Source organism: Caloenas nicobarica, chromosome 14 (genome assembly GCF_036013445.1).
Source record: "Caloenas nicobarica isolate bCalNic1 chromosome 14, bCalNic1.hap1, whole genome shotgun sequence".
NCBI lineage: Eukaryota > Metazoa > Chordata > Aves > Columbiformes > Columbidae > Caloenas > Caloenas nicobarica.
The window spans coordinates 7,175,036-7,196,627 of NC_088258.1; the positions used below are offsets into that span (position 1 = coordinate 7,175,036).

A 21,592-nucleotide genomic window follows, 5' to 3' on the forward strand; every position below is an offset into this window, starting at 1 on the left:
ATCTGTGGGTTTAATTTCACAGAAACAGATGAATGAAAACAAAGCTTGTCAATATTTTTTTCCTTGGCCTTGGTAAGTTGGTATGATTTCTAGAGAAACCATTTTCCCAGTAAAATCAAGTGAAACTCAAAATAATAACTAAGTTACAAAGAGCCCAAACAATTTGATCACCGGCAAGCTCACCGCTTTTGTAGCGCTCTCGTTGTTCTATCTTCAAGGTCAAATAGAGGGTCCTGATGGGGAAGTACACAGCTTGGGGATAGACTCTTCCCACCTATTTGGAGACACACATGTACATATTTCTCAGTCAAGGAAACTTACTGTAGATCAGAGCAACACAGACAGAGTCTCTTTGTAAAGGAGTGCAATTCAGTAATAATCAGCTCCTTGTGTTAAATAACAGCTTATGGAAAACTAAGAAATTAAAGATTCATTCAGTAACAGAAACCCAAAGAGGATTAAATGGTAACTCCCTACACACACTGCTAAGGCATTAACTAATTAAGGCTTCCAGATCATATTGCCTAATAAACCTGACAACAGCATAATGCCAGAGTACCAGCTGGGCCAGCTCAAAGATCTTACTCATGTACATAATGGAAGAAAATGGACATAATGACAGCGGTTAGTCTTTAAATGAGGCCACAATTCCCAGCAAGCCCCACGATACTTGATAAGAAGGCCCATTAGAGATTAACTTTACTCCTAATTGTGGCACTTAATGTAAGAGGACACCAATTTCACCCCAAAATAAAAACCATTTTATGGCTTCCATTTAAAAAAAAAAAAAAAAACAAACCAAAAACGTTAGAGAGATATTAACATTCAGCATCCCCTTTAAAATCTGTACATCTCAGTATCTATTAAAGTATTAAAGCAACAATGTGTCTAAGTACCACCCGCAATAGAGCACATCTTAAGACATGATTAGAGGTTTCTCCAACCACAAGTTTACTAAATCATTGATTCTTCCTCCATCCAAATGGGTATGGTAAGTAGTAGAAATTTTGCAATGGCACTTCACTGTTCAGTAATGTGATATTTATGGCAGATTACTGGCCTGACATAAGCTTCATGCTGTAATTCAAGAGTAAATTATTTGAAGAGAATTGTAAGGTTTAGGTTCTAGTACTTATGCACACTTAAGTTTTAAATTAGTAACACAGAAAATTTCATTTTTTTTCTTTTATATTCCTTCACGGACCCGAAGTTTAAAGGCAAGATAAACAAAAATATCTGTGATGCTTATGAGCTTGAGCCCCAACTACAGCAGGACTCCCAAGCATACAATGATTTCTAAAAATTGTATACAGATCTCAACAAATAAGAAGTGTCTACAACTCACTGAAATAAGTTTTTTCTGTCTGCTGACAGATGAGCATACTGGTGTTTTAAGCCAATACCAAGCCATATACATTAGAAGTTTTGCCGTAGATACTTTGCTTTGGTAAGCTGTTTAGGTGCACGGTCTCTTCTTCAAAGTTTCATTTTAATTTTATGGAAAGAGAGGGAAGGAAACATGTATACATGTGCACATGCATACTTATCTAGATTTATGTACACAAGCAAACACACACATGCACATAATCTCTCTCTACAAAAATACACATTCTCAGAGATTTGAAGGGGACAGTGTAAAAGAAGCTGGATATTATAGAATCCTAGAATATCCTGAGTTGGAAGGGACCCACACGGATAATCAGGTCCACATCTCGAAATTCAGGAGTGGACGGAAGGAAAGAAGAATAAACACTGTGAGGAACTGAGCACAACAGCTGTCCCTGGCCAGTTTTGAGGGAACAGTGGAGCACGGCAGCCAGGAGCGGCCTGGGGTACAGGATCTTGTAAGAGCTTCTTCTGTTCACCTGTACATTAATGGGACTTCACCACTGTTCTCCATGACCCTGAATGAATGAACATCAAAATGCTTCCAGGTTGTGCACATGCTAAAACAGAGGTGAAGTTAGACCGTGAACACTTAACATCTCTGAAAACAAGATGCTGGAACCCTGTTCGCACCAAGCACTAACAAAACAGTATCTAAAAAACGCATTAACAGAAAGATTCACTTCTTATCCCTCAGTCTACAGACATACCTAAACAACTCTATACTGCGATACAGATGCATGTTCTATTCTTAGATTTTGCTTCAGAGCAGACAGCAATAGGCAGTGAAACCTTGAAAACCCACAGCAAGATTAATCAAAACTCACATTTGACAGTTCAGAGGTACAAAACCAGAAAGTCAGTTTCTTCATCTAACTCCCTAAACCTTATCCTGGTTTGTCTAATCATTTGTCATGCTAAACTTCAAGTGAAAATTTATAAAGCCCTCGGCAAAGATTTCTGATGGTGACAGACAGAGCCTTGTTTTTTAAAATCAAGTCAAATAAAAACCAAAGCCCTAATGAAATAGTTCGCCCTTTAGTCACTAAAGCTAACAATTATTCATCCCTACTCCTACATTACAAGCATTTAACTATATATTTCTAAATGTGTTCTATAATGTTCATAAAAATTTAATAAACAGAATTCCAGAGGGAAAGCTATAATGCCCCACGCACATACGGCACACAATTTCACTGGATTTAATCTCATTAAGCAACGCTCCCTTTGAAATTTAAAATATTCTACTTATCATTTTTAAACTCATCAACAGTTGCAATCAATAGTATTTTTCTTAATTTGCTTTGAAAAATATTTGTGTTTCATCTTGAAAACAAAGCTTAAAGACAATAAAGAATGAGTGATTATCTTCTGTACCTGACTAATGAGGTTCAGAAGGAGTTTGCCCTCTGAGCCCACCAGGCATGTCAAGAGCTGTGGAATCCAGGCCAACCACTGAATGGGGGGGACACCGATACAATATTTGTCTACAGCATCTGCTAAAGTGTTCTTATCGTCATCAAAACTCAGTAGCCAAAGAACCTAAAAGAGAATTGCAAGAGGACATCTCAGGGCTTAAATTCAAGACACATAAATCATTACGATGCAAAAAAAATCACAGCTATTTTATTAATATGATAGTGGAGTCCTTGTAAGTGTTCAAGTTGCCTTTGACACAAGAATTTACATTCATTATGCCTGGCCAACACCATTTTTTTCCTTAAAAATAATATTTAAAGGATGTAAAAAAATAAATCTAAGTTTACTACTTGCTAGGAAACAAGACAGAAAAAAAGCCAATGAACATAAATGCATTCCACAAATTCTTAAAGTTTTTGGTTGGGAGGTGGGTGGAAAATAAGGCATGTTTATAGAAGCTAAAATATGCTATACAGATAAATTAGCTGTGATGCAAGAACTTGAGTATTTGAGTGGTTTTAATTATTTTAACTGTCCACCCCAATGATATCATTTCTACAATTTAATTTAAATGCAAATCTATTAAGCAATGACTTAAAGTCACTAACAGTTTTGCAACCAGACAAGGATAACAATAAACTTTAGAGTGCAATGGAGGCCACCTTTAATCTAAAAAAATATTCTCTGTGTTTCATATTCAAAATAGATTGTATTTCAGAGGCTGCTATCATTTTTTAAACTTTCATCATGAGAGAGATTAAAGCAAATATCCCCAAACTGACAAATACACAAAACAAAGAGCTTTGGCTGAAATTCTCCTGAATTAGAGTAAAAATTTACAGAAAAGGCTCATTTGGAATATAATGCAATACTGAAGTCAAAGTTAATATGAATTATCCATAGTAATGATAAACAGACATTAAGTTATGCTACTTTTTAAAGCACCAAAGGATGCCTTTCTGCAGATATTTCCCTGCATTATACAGTAGAAATGCTGGATGTGAACTGACCCCTTTCTCTCACAAAGAGGTTCCACAGCTACAGAAAACTCCACGACGAGTTACGTGCAACCGTATGCAAACCTTCCACCCAAATTACAGTTTTCCATCCGTAACTGATATTTCTCTAATTGCACAGATTTGGGCACCAGATATTATCCCAGCCTTTTCTGACGGAGTGGAGCTCCAATTCTTTTTTTAAACATCTAGATCTTACCTTTGCTAAGTATTTTCTGGATTTGCTCTCATTCTGATGACGGCAGGCATGCAGGTAGCAAGTGATGGCAGAAACACCCAGGTGAAGCTGCCGTTCTTTCACAAAGATGTTCTCCAGGTAATCGCCCCACATCGCCCACGCTTTCACCAGCACATCGTGCATTTGCACAGCTGCGGAAAAAGCTTTGTTTGCTTCTTCAGACCTGCATTATGACAAGTAAAAATATTAGTTTTATATTAACAAAAAGTTATTGAATTATTTAAGAGTCAGATTTCTGACAGGGCACTCAATTACTGTCTTAATACTCAATGGCATTTTTCCACTATGTTCTCCAGAAAGGCCTCTTGTGATGGTTTTGTCTTAGTTTTCCTAATGAAAGCAAATGCTTCATAATGGGAACAATTGCGTAAATGTCCAAGATCTCCAGATTCTCCCTGAAAAAAAAACACTAAAAAAACCCTTCCAGCGCACTGCAATTGCAACCCAAGGAGCAATACTGGGATAAATAAGAACAAATGATAACACAAGAAAAGTAGAAGCAAATGCATTAAAAAGTGCTTCCCTGCTGAGCAAAAAAGGGAGTAAGAAAAAGCGAAATTGGGAAAGTGTTACATTTGCTGTCTTTTAAAGGACTGTTCTCCTGCCAAGGTCATGAAAAAATTTGCAATCAACATTATCTGGAAAAAGTCGGTTCCTCATCCCCACAGCTTTAAAAGTTTATTTTTCAACAGGAAAATTGAAGGAACATTAAGGTTCATCACACAGTTCTTGGTAACCAAACAATTATTTGTTTGAGACTTCTGAAGTTTTCTCTAGGTTTCCTCAAGTGTTCCTAGTTCAAGATTTGGGACGATTCACCCTAATATACATACGGCCCTTGAACCTACATAACTTTGCAGGCATAAAAATAAAGGATGAGAAAACTCACGTACACTTCAGTGAAATGAAGGAACTTTAAAGCATTCCAAGATTCCTTATTAATAGAAAGTGCTTCACTTCTCCCTTACAGAATAAGCATTGAAATAAACCACACAGAAGTAACGCAATGCTTGTTTGACTAAGGGTTTTTTTTAAGTTAACTGTATTTTTCAATATAAAAATATTAGCTTGGAGGATTATAGTGATAAATTAAAATGACCAGCTATTGAGGCAAAATTATAAAAAGGAAAGCAACTTTGTGTACCATAAAAACTAATAAATATTTTGACAGACAAATACGTTACTCGCCTTCAGAGGCTTTCTGCACCCTAGATCAAGGCTTTTAAGTGACCTACAGAGCAGCAGCCTGATGGATGACTTCCTATCACTCCTTCCCTTTTATAAAAAGGGGACTTTTCTGCTGGTTTTCTTTTCTCATTCTCTACAATCCATCACTTCTGACATCTGTGATGACTTCTTTAAAATGGTTTCTATCACCTTGCTCAGCAAACGGGCAGCACAGGGAGCTGCAGGAGCAGAGGTGACCTTTAACTTCAGTGTAGGTGGCACTCGGGTAATCAGGAGTGATGCAGTCTCAGGTTCAAGACTGTTCCTAACGGTAACCTTCCCAAATTCCTGACCTCCGCTGTGGTGCTTAAAATGCCTGTATGTTTTTTGGTAAGATTAAGAAGATGTAAGTACAACAGAACCATGTTTTAAATAGAAACCTTCACCCATTCTATCCTGAAAGAAGTAACAGAGATAGTTTAGTTGCCTTTTATTTCATCTGCATGAATTAAAAAAAAATAATAATAATAAAAAAAGACGGAGGCAAGTTACGCTTTCTTCTATTTACACCTCAACTGAAACTAAGTTCGCTTATGGCCAAAAAAAAAGTCCATTGTGCTTTCCATCAAAGTAAGTACATTCTGCCTATTTAAAATTCTCTCTTGTATCCACAGAAGATATTCATCATTTCCTGACTTAAATTGCTATGTGAGGTTGCCGTGTACAGCTTACCAGCTGATGGATTTCATTCCGTAAGTGTCCACAAGGTAGTGGCAAAGAAATAATTCCACCCATACATAACATGTAGCAATACTGCCATTAAATACCACACATACTAAAAGCTGTTGAAATCTGAAAAGGGCTTTTTCGGCCTCATTGAACAAAATTTGACAGCTGAGATGGTTTTTTACTGAATTAAAGAGAGATCTTCCTCCAAATGGTCAGATGCCCACCAGCATAAAGCAAAAAAAAATATTAGAGAAGTAGCTGTGTGAAAGCAAGGCTTGCACCTAGGTGTTTAATTGCTGCAGTGCAAGACGTCTCCAATGCACAGCACATTCATCTTTTCAATTCAATTATCTGAAACGAGTGCTGCATTTCCACATTGCATGACACACCAGATTTGTCTCAGCACTATGAACTACATCACGACACATTTTCCTGTGCCTTGACCAGCTGCAGCTACAAATGGGACATATACAATGAACAATGAAACAGAAGTTAGAGAAACAAAAAGGTCAGCTAATGTTGGAGTAGCTGTAAGCTTATAGACTGAACTTTTGTTTTCCGTGGTTTCGTATGTGATATTTACATTAAGAATGTAACTGAAGAAACCTCCTTTTGACAATTACACTAGGACATCGGTTAGACATCAGTTTGTCTAACTAAATGCTCACAGGACCAAGGGAGGGGAAAAAATATATATATATATACATACATACATATCTTAATCTGCAAAGCTTTGGACAAACCTATTTGCCCTGTCTCTTCCTATCTCACCCCTTCAAATATAAAACTTTTTTAAAAAGAACTGGTGCAATGTTTGCTTTAACTTGCTTTTTCCTAAAATACTTAGAAATATGACGAGCCATTACATCTTCAAACTGCAAAGGAACTCTCACATATACTTTTACTTTCTTATACAGTTGTGGCAAATTTTAGGCTGGTACAAACATATGGAACAACTTTCCTGCTCAAATACTGTGCTGAAAAACTTCAGCTGCATTTTTCTCAGAGGTATCCTAGTGCCTCTTCCAGCCAGCATACTTACTTGTTAATCTGTGCCAAGAACATTCCTTTCAATGCATAGAACTCAGCAGTCATCTCCTTGGTGAAGTACTTCAGATTGGTTGATTCAATAACTTCAAGACCCTGTTAAATACACCTTAGTGAGAAAAGCCTTCTACAATGGAAGGTTTCATGAAAATGAAAGTGCCATAAAAATAGGCAAAATATTACCTTGACATTCAAATAATGTGAGTTTCTAGCATTTAATTTTCATTTTTAAAAAATCTGGACTGACAACAATGTTACGTTTCCACTGGTCTATGCAAAATTATTAGATACTATAGGCAACATTCATCAGGTGATGGGTTATCTTTTCCACCTCGTTTTTTATGTTATATTATATTATACTACATTATTATTATAAGGTCCCAGTTTGCTGACCTTATAATCATACGTCAGTGGGGTTTGCCTACAATCACATTTTTTCCTTTCCTTTTAACACATATGATTTCACTTCAGTGTGCCAGCATCCATCGCTGAGTCACACTCAAAAGTGACTTAAAGCTCCATTTAGTCTTGCAACAATATCATTTCTTCCTATTGTAAATCATATAATTTTCAAAGTCCCTTCCATTCATCTATCTTGTAAAACAAAAAAATCCCAACATATTTCCACTTTAGTTTTTAAGATATTCAGTTCAAGGATGACAAAGACTGCTTTTGACTAACAGCATTACTTAAAACAACATTCTGTGCATGGTATAACATGGCCAACAAACCTCAGACCCTGTTCTGTATACAGGCAGTGTATTTAAATCAATGTATCAGGTGGCCCTTGTAATCCTCCAAGTTCCAACAACAACTTCAGAGATAAAGCTACCGTACCTGCATACATTCATTTTTGCCCATGACTCCAGCCAGCTGAAGGTAACATTTAACTTGCTGGCGAATCTTCTGAAAGCAATCCACAATGGGCACAGTTGGAATCGTATGAATGCGACTCAGTATATCCAGAGCTACGTTCACCAGCCCTTGTTTTCGAGCTATCTTTCCATACTGGATAATTGCCGATGCAGAAGCATGAACTCCCAACATCGCATTATTGGAACTAGGATCATGCTGAGAACTATTTTCATATGCAGTTACAATGGCTAGAAACAAAACACGAAATGTTTGTCATTATAAATGAAATTATGTATTCAGCAAGATCTTACACAGCAATACATATGAAATGATGACTTAAGATAATGAAACACTTGAATGGAAACAGAATAAAAACAAACGCTTGTCAAAATCCATAGCTTTTTCGTATGTTTAAATAAAAAGAATAACAACTTATTTCAAACAACGTGTTGTCTGGAAAATTACATGATGAATGCATGCTGGACCAGGCAGTTTTACCCTGGTAATGATGTTGTCTCCACATGAAAATGCTGCTCCAGTGGGATAAATCATCTGACACAATGGGTAACCTGTTCCTCCAAGTCTTTACAACAGTCTTCATATCATGTAAGCTGTTGTTCCTCCCCAGATTAGTTGGTTGCAATCCTGCATTTATCTGGGCTGCTTCTTGAAGTTCAATTATTTGCTGTGCTGCCTAGAAAACATTAAACAATATAAATTATAATAAAGGATAGTACAATAAACTGGCCCGTTTGACTGTTAGAAAAAGATCTCTATGAATGATGCCACCTTTAAATGATCAAGATGAAACTATTTATGCTGTTTTACGGACCTCTCTATTAGTTGCATAAATGACCTTTAGCCAGTCTAATCATTAACAAAATAGGAAAAAAAAAAAAAATAGATCGATTCAACACTTTAGTCATTGACTGAAATGGTGGATTCATCCACTTAATCACCAGCACAGAATTTATACCAATGGATTGCTAGTCTTAATAAACAAACAAATTATTAAAAAAAAAAAAAAAGGTGAAATAAAGTACTTTCTTACACGCTTGCAAAAGGTCCCTGCAGAACTTCAGGCTTCCCTGCTCTCCAGGGATGGGGAGCACAAGTATTATTTCACACAGGCCTCACTCTGACAAAACCTGAATACCCCAACATCATTTGGTTGCAAACAGACACTACTGTGTTCTTCCTATAACACTACGGGTTTGCTTGCTAAATGTAACTTGCAACTATGACACATTTTTCCTTGATAGCATATATATCTAACCTTATTCCCACACACTTCTAAATAAAACCACAAGTTAGAATTAAATTCTAGCCTACAGGTTTGAACTTACTACATCAACCCTAATCACAGGAAAGCACAAGTAAACATATATATACAGTGTGCTAAAGACAAGGATCAAGTAAATATATGGACCTTAAACAAAACTTTTAACAGAACTTTTAAGAAATAAATAATCAAAGCTTTTAACAGAACTTACTAGTATAAACTTCCTGGACATGACCCGAATCTTTCATAGAAACTTGAATGCACAGAAATACTACCTATGTGCTTCAGAAGGCATTAAGATATTCTGCAAATACCTTTAGCTTTGAGAAGTTACTTAAGGTCAGAATGGTTTTCCACTGTCATCTACTATCCTCAAATTAATGAGGAACAAACTGAAGATGGCAGCAGCCTCAAACCTACTAAAGGCAGCAGACATTCTGTTAAAACAACCACCTGTAGAAAAGGCCTGGAAACCTGAATGGAATTTAATTACCTGTAGTACAATAAAACCACTGTAGTATTCTCTAAGCTACCTCTTGGCAGATAACAGTTGTATTCATTGTTAATCAACCAAATAAGATAACTATTTGGAGGGAAAAAAAAAAAGGCAGTCCAAATTTACAGCGTGAAATCTCTGGAAACAAAATGAATTAAAGTAATATTTTCCTACAATCATCTCAGCATCAGCTCTCACAATAGCTTAACCTTCATCCTACACCCATTCATCACAGAAATTTAATTTTCTCACAGGTATTTAATCACATACTATCTGATATTAAAAAAAGTAATTACTGCAGTGCAAACTCATGGCTGCATTTGTACCTCTGTCAGTCATTGACTAATTTATCATTTCTTCATGAGGGATATATACATATTAGATTATTTTTAAAGCTTGTTTTAATTGATATCTGAAAGCATTTAAACACTTTATTTAGCAATACTAATGCTTTCATGCTGCAGATACTGCCAGTCTTGGGGGAGGAAAAACTTGAAATATCAGTGAAAACTTAGCAGGAAGGAATTAATTTCATCAAGAAGCCTTCTAGTGGAATCTGCTTAAACAAATGAAACATTGTACCTATTTAATTGACAACTTCCTCTCAATATGAAGAAAACTTCTACCTCCATTCACTTTACCTGATGAATCAACCTATATTATGAAAATGTGAAGATAAGGGCCCGTGTCTGAGCTCTACACACAAGTCCAGTCGCTTCAGTAGAGGCACCTCAGATCACGCAGATTCAATCACACCAGGCATGACACACAGGGTAAAACTACTGATCTTCAAGAGAATTACGGAAGCCACTACATCACACAGAACTCAGAAAGCCAGGTCCTCTGCATTCCTACAGGTGAGGTTCATCCAGAGTTCTCTGAGCAATGCATCACTAAATGCATCCCTCCTATGAAACGTCAGCTTGTGTTGCACTCAGATATTCCAGAATTCCTCCCTGGAGATGAAAGGTTCCCTCACCAGTAACAGGAGCTCATCTTCGTCATGTGCATGTTTATCAGGACACTTAAGCAAGGACACAGCCTAAATGACAAGTGGATGATGTTGTCCAGATCACAAACTACATGGCAAACTGAACCGAGTCCTGCCCCGGCCCCACTTCCACACTCTGGCTGCAGCCGTACAATAGAAACCAGAGGACACAAGGTTCAGCTTCCAGAAGCTTCTGGAAGCATCTCAAGGCCAAAAAGTTTAAAACAATATAGGAGTACGTTAGAGTTGACAAACTTCCATACCACATGTAACACATTTAACTGAGAAGAACACTTAGGCGGTTATTTCAACACTTCTGCAAGTAACATAATGTAGTAATATATCCATCCAAAATGGACTTCACTTCACAACCCACTGAACGCTCAAGATCTCCAGGTACTGCAGTGCATTATGCATTAGCCCACAGAAACAGTTGAGCCATCTGATCAATTTTTAAATAGCTACCTCAGTATGCCACAAACAGAATGGATTCAGGTAGACTATAAAAACTTTAAAAGGAATCCAAATCAAAATGCACATTCTGCAACTTTTATCATAAAAATACCATTACGAAAAACCAATCAGTACTATAGAGTAAAATATTTTATGCTCACAGTTACTGAAAGTCCTGAAAACTGCTGCTGGAAAATAACTGGCAATAAAAAACTTTTCATTCTTACCTGGAGAAGGGGAGTGTGAACATGCGAGACTACGTGAGGAAGCCTTCGCCATTCCCGAATAGCTAAACTACTCGCCATCTCCACCAGGCGCTCAATGAAGTTCAGCTGTTGCTCCTCCGGATGGCAGATCGCGAGGTATCCTCTGTACATGTTCACTTTCCATGCCATCTCCTTTGGACAACTCAGCTCCACCTGGTAATGAAATGGAAAAAAGTCAAGTAAAGATTATTCATACTCAAATGCAGACTTTAAAAAATTATTTAAGTCTTCTTAAAGTTATTTTTTAAAAAAATAGCTCAATTTCTGAAAATATCAGACTAACATATCAGAATTTCTGTCATTAGAGGAAATTCAGCTCTCTTAAAGTTATTGGCAAGGGCAGGCCAGCAAACGAATTGCAAATTCAGCACAAGAGTGTCTGCACACAACCTGCTGGTGGGTGTTTCATGCTGACCGCTGTGGCGGAGCTCGAGAGAGCTGAGCGAGCTCAAAGCAGCCGTGCACCAGGAGCATGAAGCTCACTGCAAACCAGCTCACCCTGTATAAAGAAAAAAAAGATGTTTCTCTGCAGATAAGGCGCACTACCTCCGAAACGCTTCGGGGGCTTCAGAACAGGTGATGTCAACTTCTCACTTGAAAGGATCCTGTCCCTTTACGTCAGCACATTATGCTGGCATTGTAGTTCCTAATTGCCTGCTCTGAGACATTACTAAGTTTATGAGAATAAGCAGTTACTAATTTTTAAGACATCTACAACTAACCGTCCCATTTATGTCAAAGTAACTTCTGAGTACAGGTGCAAAGGCAGGTGACAGTGTTAAAATCATTTAAGAAATAATTTTACACCATTTTCTTAAAATCCACGAACAACAGAAGTACGGCAACTAAACACAGCAAAGTACTCCTAACAACCAAGTTCTGGGAGCATTTTAAAGTAAACCTGCACTTAAGCAACGCTCACCAGCTGACACTGCAGGCCTTCAATCTGGAAGTTTTTCACTTCTCTTTCTGCTGCTTTACATCAAACCCTTTATGGATTGATACACAACACAGAAATCCCTCTGCATTATCTCCTTGTTGATATACTGTATCTTAACCATCACAATTGTTATTTCTGTTATCCTCAACTGACTTCTACGCCTGAGCCAGCAAAGAGAAACTGCCAGGTAGCAACTTTGTGAAAAAACTGTGAAAATAATCTCTTTCTTTATTACGTTATCTCCTGGATCATTAAACACAATGGCAATGTGAGCAAATGGAAATGAGTCTTGGGTCCTCTCAAAGGCCACTTGCTATGTTAATAGCTCAACTTTATTAGGTAGATTATTAAAAATGTTTCACTAAGATTTACGAAAACCGATACACATTCGCTGTCTTTTCTGACCTCTCTTGTGAATCAACCATAGAACTTGATAAAAACCAGTCACATTAAAGAATATCAATAAAACTGGAGTAGTGAGTATAGCAGCAGAGAATCAGTTATTCTTTCATATCTTAATATTTATGCAAACCTGTTCTGACGCTTTTACAAGAATCTGAGTAGAGCCACAAAAGCTCCATTTATGGCTTCAGCAGCACCTTCTCCTTAGTCGTTTAGTACATGTCTCATTACTGAAAATATCCCATTTAATATAACTGCAGCTAAAGCATATTAGCAGTTACTTGTGGCTGTCACTTCTACTCAACTTGCAAATCCCCAAAACCAGAACCTGTCAGACATGATCTATTTCATTTTGTTTGAACTCAGGGTTTATAATATACTGTACAATACATTTCTTGGTTTAGGCTATAAAGGTTTCTCAAAGAATATTATTTCTATAATTAGCCATTGAAGTTGCATACATAAATAGGAGGCAAAAATACCAATTGTTGTAAGAACAAAAGAAGTTAATGTAAATATAACCTATAATTTTTGTAGCATATGCAGCTTGCTACTTACAGATTTGGCTTCATATGGGCTGAAAAAATGATAAAATCCATCTTTAGAGACACCTACTTAATTTGAACCATCAGTATTACTAATACTGAAAAATTCCATTTCCAATGTAACTTATTAAACAACTTTTACTGTTTGCATAGATTGGCTTTTAAAACTAAACATACTGATTGTATCCACCTATTTTCCCTTCTGCCAAAACTAAGTGTTACAGAAGAATAAACATGCTACATTTAAAAAAAAGTAATATTCAGTCTGATTTTGAAGAAAGTAAGAGACATACAACGCGTCATATTTATCATGTGAGACTAAGTTGTCAAAATGAAGTATGCTGTTAGGATATTTTGTATACAGGAACTTAGTCCTGCAAGATATTTGAATTAAAGGATTCTCAGCATTTTTCATAATCACGTTTTATCTTTTGCAAGTATTATGAAACTAAACAGTCAACTGTCAACTTGACACGTTATACTTTTAACTGGTAGATATTGGTTCAAAACTTAAACTGTACTGATGAAACAATAAAGCCCAGTTAAGTGAGGCACTAATTCTTTTGGCTCACTCTCTGTAATATGAAAAAACATTGTCTAAGGCTCTACCCAGAGCTTTGTCAATACCATTTTATTTTAAATACGCAATTCACCTCCTTATTCCAAATTCTGGCATCTTTAGCAGAATAATTCCGGTAATGCCACACTATAGAGCAATGGTGCAGCGAAGATCAGCAACCTCCTTTCCACTTGTGATTTAATGCAGTATTCTCACCTTTCAGATTTCAGTTCTACATCTGGTTTATGTTTCTACATTAAATAATCACAGACGAACAACTTTACCTACCATGAAAAAAAAAAAAAGGCTATGGAAGAGTGATAACATGTACAAAGTTATAAAAAAAAAATCCCAGAAAAACCTACTGGTGACTCCAATACAGAAATCTGTCCTTCGTCCCCAAAAGCCCAAGATGGCTGCATAGCCTGACATTTTATAGCAACCTCAATAACCATCTGGTTATTCACATGAGATGGTTCTTAAAACACCCGGGAAGAAGATGCCTAAGAAAGGATAAGGAAGAAGCTACCTAAATATGGCCATTTTTTTGGCACGTGGAAGAATTCCTCAAAATTTGCTCTGACATAAAAAGATCTACGTACGTATTTTATGTTGTACTTCTTGCAAAACGGTAGGTCATTTTCAGCATGTTTCCCTAGCCATTTATACCTCATTCACACACAGAAAACACATTTCTGAACACTTGGAAAGAAGGAAGATCTTCCAGATTTAAGTCTCTCAAAATGTTCTTTTCTACATGTAATGTGCCCCCTGCCTTCAAACTGTTCTGTAACAGCCAAAACTTTACAGAGCGTCCATTCATCACACACATGGATAGCGCAGAACACACTGTCTCATGAGTGAAACTCAGGAAAGGACAAAGGGAAGGTTAAATGTTTTACCAGTGCGTGGTGTTCAGCAAAATGAATTACAAGCAGAACACAATAATGAACTCCACAATGAATCAGGAAGGTCAACAGCAGGGAAGTACAAACAATTCATATTATCTGTTACCAAATGAAGATGATAACTGCCTCGCTCACCATACACAAGTTTCTCCGTTTCTAACAGAAGCAGCCAAGTACTGTGTTGGTTTCTAAAACAACATGTAACAGGCAGGGCACATCTGTGCTACTTCAGATGAAGAATATGCCCAGAAAGGCTGTGGCATCTTTATTCTTAAGAGATATTCCACTTTCCAGTCTTGACCACACTGGCTCCAACCTCTAGTGCTCCCAAGAGATTTTAAAATATTATATGTGTTTAGCAGTTTTAAGTTTGGCCAGCAGAAATAGAGAACACTTTGGCTTTGCCTTTCAGGGGCTAAAACAAAAACAGAGGCAATGGCCTCTCGTCTTTTTACACTCAGAAGCATAGTGACATTTCCTACAGACAAAGAGATAATAATAGGTGTATTTTCTTACTTCATTCCTTTTCACAAAAGGAAAATTTGTTCCTGTAAAGGTGTAAAATACAAAACCAGTCCCTCTTCAATATTATTTTAAATAATCCCATATACAGGCAAGGGTCCCATTTTAAGTTCCTCTGCATACTCCTGCTGGCACACACGTCTGTGGCAAGCATTTGTTTCTTTTTAATGTCTCGTTACCATGCACCATGTCTTTCACCTGTCCTGGCTAAATTTCTTACATAGTACAGCTTTATAAAGAGAGAGGAAAGACAACCAAGTTTGTCTACTGAAATGATGTGCCTCAATCGCCAAAATACCCAGCTGGGTGCTGGGACATCCAAGAAAAACTTCCAAAGAGCAGTTCCCTGTGTCTGCGAAATTAACTGTAATACCGACTTGTTAAAAATGTGATCAGTCAAATGAACAAAGAAACTAAACATTAGCATAAAAAGCCCTCACTCACCTGCACCAGAGCCTCCTTCATAGCAGTCCAGTTCGAGACCCTCCACGCACACTCCAGGACTAAGTAAGGATTTATATGACCTTTTGACTGGCCATATTCTGTCAAAGGCTCCCACTGATTCAATTCTTTTGAGCAACTAAGAAAATCAAAACCATTGTCAATTTGGCTACGAAAAACAAAAAAATTTCAATAAAAGTGACTATAGATGTTGTGCATTGGAATATTATCTGCATATTTGTTTGTCTATGAACAGCTTTGCAAGCACTGCAAAAGTTTTATCCAGATGGGAAGATTTTTTTTTTTTAAACTTATTACCAGTTATAACACAGAAATCTGTGAACGGGGAAGAGCTGCATTTTGTGTCTCCCAGAACAGCCATTTTAAATAGGAAAAACAAATTTTAGCTCCAGTTCCACCAATAGCAAATTACATTTTTACAACACTTCAGGCATATCACTTCTGAGGGTCTGTTAAGGGAGTAAAGAATAGCGGTTTTTATTCCCTTAAGTTTCCCCTGTATCTGAGCTAAGTCCTGAGCATGTTTATTCTCATAACTAATGCTTTAAACCAGCAGAGTATTTTACTTCTATTGCAGGGTAAAAATACTTGTTCTACATGAGCTTTAAAGCCTTACCGAATCCAATGATCTTCCCAAAGTTGATACTCAGGAAAGATCGAAGGGGAAGCATTGTTCCGTTCGTGCTCTTTTTTAGCCTTTTCCATTGCTTTTTCGTAAGTTTCCTGTGCCTAAATAAAATCCAAACCACTTTATTTTTCCATTTGCTATACACACATTAACTGAACATTCTTTTATTTTTAAAAAAAAGTGATAAGAAAACTTCCATAAATTCAAAGTTTAGGAAAAAAAAGTGAAGTGTGTTAAGCCATTCCTGAATATCGTCAATATTTGGCAGTTTTAGAGCTGTAATGAAAACCTGACGGATGTGCTCAAAAATCTCACCTTATCTAGGTATTGCATGGCCTTAAACTACTACGTTAGCCAGTAAAGAAGCTGTGGCACTGTCTGTTTTAAAAGACTGAAGTTGCTTATTAATATTCAGAATATTTTCTTGCTGACCAGAATATTCATCCTGACAGCACAACAACCCAAATAGTTTCTAACATCAATAGTGTTACCTGTTCAAAAAAGCCATGTTGCTCATAGGCAATAGCTGTTGCTGTCTCTGGGAATTTACAGCGTTTCTGCCACAGTCCAGCCCACATGTCTTCTTCTTGTAACAAAGAGTAGAGCTCAGCAAGGGAATCCAGTATTTCCTACAATGTTAAGCACACACATTTCTCCACAGTCAAGCTGTCCTTATAAAGCATAGCAGGTAGCAAAACCACATTCTACACTGCGGAAAATTGAGAAAGACATGGAAACAGCAAAGTGTTTATAGGAACTCTTTTAAAAACTCTAGAAAGCAAGCAACTAGTAACTGGTGTTGTTTAGCCTGGAGAAAAGGAGGCTGAGGGGAGACTTTCTTGCTTTCTATAACTACCCCAAAAGGAGGTTGTAGTGAGGTGGGGGTCAGTCTCCCCAGATAATAAGCAGTAGGACAAGAGGAAACAGCCTCGAGTTGTGCCAGAGGAGGCTTAGATTGGATATTTGGAAAAATTTCATTACAGAAAGGGTTGTCAGGTATTGGAACAGGCTGCCCAGGGATGTGTTGGAGTCACCATCATTGAAGGTGTTTAAAAAACATGTAGCCCTGGCACTTAGGGACGTGCTTTAGTGGTGGACTTCGCAGTGTTAGGTTTATGGTTGGACTCCATGATCTTAAAGGTCTTCTCCAACCTAAATGATTCTATGATACTATTGTCCTATACTGTCACTGCATTTTTTCTCTTCACGTCTCGTAAGGCATTTCAATTAATATAAAGCTACCTGTTGAGGAGGAGTTATGCTTTCCTGCTCATAAAATTCTGTTGTCTGTTTAGGCTTGATCTGTAGACTCAGTCCTTTTTCAAAGGCTTGATGTTCCAGCATCAGTGTAGAACGAAACCAGAGATTGTGAGTTTTACCCAAGTATTTCAGGACACAAGGTCTGATGGGAATGGGCGGAACGCACTGTGACATTGCTTCCACAAAGCAGTTGAGTGCACTCGGCTGGCAGTCTCGCTGTACTTGATGGCTGCCACTGCACAAGAAAGGGCTGATTTCACCTGCTAGAGCCTAGAAGAAAAAACATAAGAATTGTTCATTCTGATTCTTCAATTAGAGAATTTAGATTAAAAATCTTGTTAATGCAGGGAACAATCATTTGATAGGTGTATTTCTCTGTTTAAATTGAAGGGTCCTGTTTCTTTCAAAAGATGTATTGACAGAGGTATACAGCATTCACTGGTCATAAAGAATGGCAAACTTCTCAAAGCAAGTGAACGAGTCATTTATCACACAAATAAATTTTCCTGAAACATGAGTCATTTACAAAGAGGAATTTGTAAGTGAGGAGAGAGACTCTTACATGTTGTTGTCTGTCAGACAAGATTTTCCAAAGTCGTGAAAACAGCTGTATCCAAGTCTTCTCTGCTAATGGTGTAGAAATATGACACAACTGAACAAAGGCACTAAGCAATGCTCCAGTCTAGAAACAAAAAGACAGAGATATAAATCAATGGGAAAAATACAATTAATACTATGGAAAAATAGTTCACAGTTACACAGTTGTTTAAGCAGTAATGCAAATGCCTTTTCCAATCAACATATGAAAAATGTTTCCTTTAGCAATACAGATGACTGTAACAAGAATTTAATCATATTTTCACATTGATCAAGACTGATTCAGTACTGTAGCTATTTTTAAAAAAATTGGATAGAACTGTTACTACCATGAGATTTCAACACAGCTTTCAGCTAAAATTATCTTCTTGTAAATTATTTAATCCTAAGATACCATACTTTTTTTGATCCTATACCTGGTCTTTGCCATCATTGTTTTCTTAACTCAACAGTTATAACACACTTATAGGTGGAACAGGGTGAAATTTGACTTTGTAGGAAAGGGATAGAGTAACAATTAGCAACTCACACAAGATTATAAGAGATGTCTCCATAAAAAAAAAAAAAAAAAAAAAATCAGAAGTGTGAGATAAACAAAGGAAAAAAAAATGCCCGTCAAGTCTGTTTGAAAACTTAGTATTACAGTGATTAGTCAGGAAATAAACGGCCTGTACCAACCTTTACTTCTCGAAGAGAGTCAAGAAATTTGTCATGCCGGTTGGTCAACATGTGCAGTTGATTGCCAATGTCCTTCTCAGAAAGCTCCTTAGTTTTAGGTGTACTGGTCTGATCCCCTGGAGCCAACTCAATGTCTATTTCAACATCCTACGCAGAAGTAAACAACTCAGAGCATGCAGATATTTCCTAAGTACTTTTGCTTTTTTCCAAACAAATACAAAATACCCTTCCCATCAACTTATTTCAGGTCTCACTATTTATTTCTGCTAGTTCTTCAGGTTCAGATATAGAATTGCTATAGTGCTATAGTAAAGGTCAGGTCAAATGAGTGAAGTTCTGAGAAACCTGCGCATGGTTAAACTACGATGTATTACACAGAAGATATACAGAATAATCTGTGCACATCATCTCAAGACCCATCCTCCAGACTTACTTGATGAGAAACTAGGAAGAGCTACATTCCATCAAAAAGATTTCTTTAAATACAGTATTTTCTGTAAGTTACCTCTTCTTTGGATTCACTGTTTTCCCTTTCACGAGGCTCTTGTTTGACGTGGGTGACCATAGCGAATGCTGCTCTGTCATGACTGTCAGCAAGGTTGATGACGTTGGTGATGGATGGCAGCATAGCACCCTGACAGCTTGTCCCAATTGTAGTATTTCTCTCGCACACTGCCAACAGGAGCTAAGACATTGAAAAGCAAGAAGAGTTTTTAAATATACATCTTACTGTAGTATTTCAAGGAAAACATCACTATGGTTTAATATTTATCAACCAGTGGAAGTATCTGAGGCAACAGACTTGGTATTTTTAGCTTTGATACAGATAATACATACTACAAGATGCAAATTGCATAATGCTTTTAAACACAGCCGTGGAAAATGGGGAATAAAACATATTTGTCAAATTATAATTGTATTTCTGATACAAATAATTTCCCTACCTCGATGCATTGTTTTATCCAAAAGTGATTTCCCATTGCTTCCCAGTTCTGAGAACAGGTCACGTAAAGTAGGCGCTCGTAAACACGACGTTTCATAGAATTGTCAAAGACCTCAAAAAATTTGGCTCGTATGAGCGGCTGGGCACAACGCAAACCCGAAAGAAATGCTGGCTCAAGTTTAGCAGTAAGTTCGCTACCAGAAAGACTCTCATCCCTAAAATGAATAAAAATGAAGTGACAGAGACATCAGAAAGAAAAGCCTTCTGGGTTTTGTATATAAAATAGCAAAAATCCAAAGAGGTGATACTCTGGAGATGTCCACATGGTGTGGCATGCATCCAGGTGCAGCACTTCAGAGAAACAGCAAAGAAAATATTGGTGCTTTTTAGACAATTACCCCAGAACTATTGTAAAAAACTCCTTCAGGATAAAATCTTATCATAATCATGAAACAAATTCAGCCCCATCTGTATCCTGTTTGAAATGCCAAATGACATTCATTGATAAAAACTTCTGACCACCATGTCCATACGAGGGCTTTGCACAGTTAACTAGAAAACAGAACAGCAGCAAACAGTAACTCAAAATAATGTGAATCATCAGCACAAAATTAAATATCTGGTATTTTTTTTATATGGTAACTATTCTATTTATTTTATCATGTTACAAAACCTGCCAGTTTAGCTAGCAAAGTCTCCTGAAAGTATAATTTACACTAAGTTTTAAAAAAAGAAGTCTTAATACCCTACAGATGTCAAAAAAAGTCAGATTTCAGCTGTCACCACAACATTTAGGATACAACCAGCTACAAGGACACCCTGGTATCTCAGAAAAGGAAGAGGCTGGTGCTGTGGAGATACTTTAGCGGAGCCAAAACCAAAATCCCTTCTAAGGGACTTCTGTTTTCCAATTGTCTTCCATAAATACCACAAACACTGAATTCAGATCTAAAAAGACCGATGACATGTTACAAAGGTCACATATGATACAAACTATGAACCAATAAGCTGCAATAAATGATCAATTGCCATAGTTACCTATAGACATAGTTAACAAGGTCTAAGAACTGGGCATTTAATTCAAGGTCTTCTGGAAAACGCTTTTCAATGTAAGTCATCATTTTCACTAGTAAAATGGACTTCTCCCGGAGAGTAGGTGTCTGTGTTAAAAGAAGACATGATTAATTTTGTCAATTCATTTTAAAATATGCAGAGAACCGGCACATCCAAAGTCCACCTCAGCTTTCCTTTATATCACTCCTTTGCTTCTCAAATACTGAAAAATAGCTTGGTAGAAGGGGTCATAGTTCTTAAAAACAAAAATAACTCAAGCATTTATCCTTCTAATATATGCTAGAGAATTTTTAAATCGTGACTAAAAACAGGTTTAAGTTGTAGATTTTAAAATATCTGTTAGATTTTTCATAAAGAGAAGGTCTTTTTATACAGCTCTAGGTTGTCAAGTACTCAACTCTAACAGAAAATATGGCAAATTGAGACCACAAAATGTTCCAAGAATAACACTATTTAAATCAGCTGCAGCCATCTTCTTCCTGAAGAATCTCTCTACCCAAGTTAATGTGAAATGTATTTTTAAAATTTTTAGTTCAAAACAAGATCTCAGCAAAACAGCATTTGAGATCAAACATCTAATATAAGCCTAAAAAACACTAAGCACCTCCAGTTACCTTCACAGGGGATGCAAAATATTCCAAATCTCATCAAGGGCATCTAAATATATATAACAAATTCTTAGAAACCTCACTGTCAAAAAACGATGAATTATAGCAGTGGTTTACATTT

At 36.9% G+C, this 21,592-nt stretch overlaps 1 protein-coding gene across 10 annotated transcripts in view; it reads right to left on the bottom strand.

Annotated features, from left to right (window-relative positions):
- Window positions 1-21,592, bottom strand: part of TRRAP (transformation/transcription domain associated protein) — a 90,176-nt gene that overhangs the window by 19,764 nt on the left and 48,820 nt on the right. For 6 of the 10 annotated variants that reach the window (XM_065644477.1, XM_065644468.1, XM_065644472.1 and 3 more), the window contains 16 exons: window positions 20,828-20,949; window positions 19,791-20,004; window positions 19,352-19,531; window positions 18,847-18,993; window positions 18,134-18,253; window positions 17,554-17,841; window positions 16,803-16,940; window positions 16,300-16,412; window positions 15,666-15,801; window positions 11,307-11,498; window positions 8,323-8,551; window positions 7,840-8,105; window positions 6,998-7,098; window positions 4,021-4,222; window positions 2,764-2,928; window positions 184-274 (listed from right to left, as the gene is read on the bottom strand). In XM_065644477.1, coding sequence (XP_065500549.1) covers window positions 184-274; window positions 2,764-2,928; window positions 4,021-4,222; window positions 6,998-7,098; window positions 7,840-8,105; window positions 8,323-8,551; window positions 11,307-11,498; window positions 15,666-15,801; window positions 16,300-16,412; window positions 16,803-16,940; window positions 17,554-17,841; window positions 18,134-18,253; window positions 18,847-18,993; window positions 19,352-19,531; window positions 19,791-20,004; window positions 20,828-20,949 — 2,704 coding nt within the window. The remainder of the gene's footprint in view (window positions 1-183; window positions 275-2,763; window positions 2,929-4,020; window positions 4,223-6,997; window positions 7,099-7,839; window positions 8,106-8,322; window positions 8,552-11,306; window positions 11,499-15,665; window positions 15,802-16,299; window positions 16,413-16,802; window positions 16,941-17,553; window positions 17,842-18,133; window positions 18,254-18,846; window positions 18,994-19,351; window positions 19,532-19,790; window positions 20,005-20,827; window positions 20,950-21,592) is intronic. The other 4 variants (XM_065644476.1, XM_065644475.1, XM_065644474.1 and 1 more) reach the window with 1 other exon arrangement.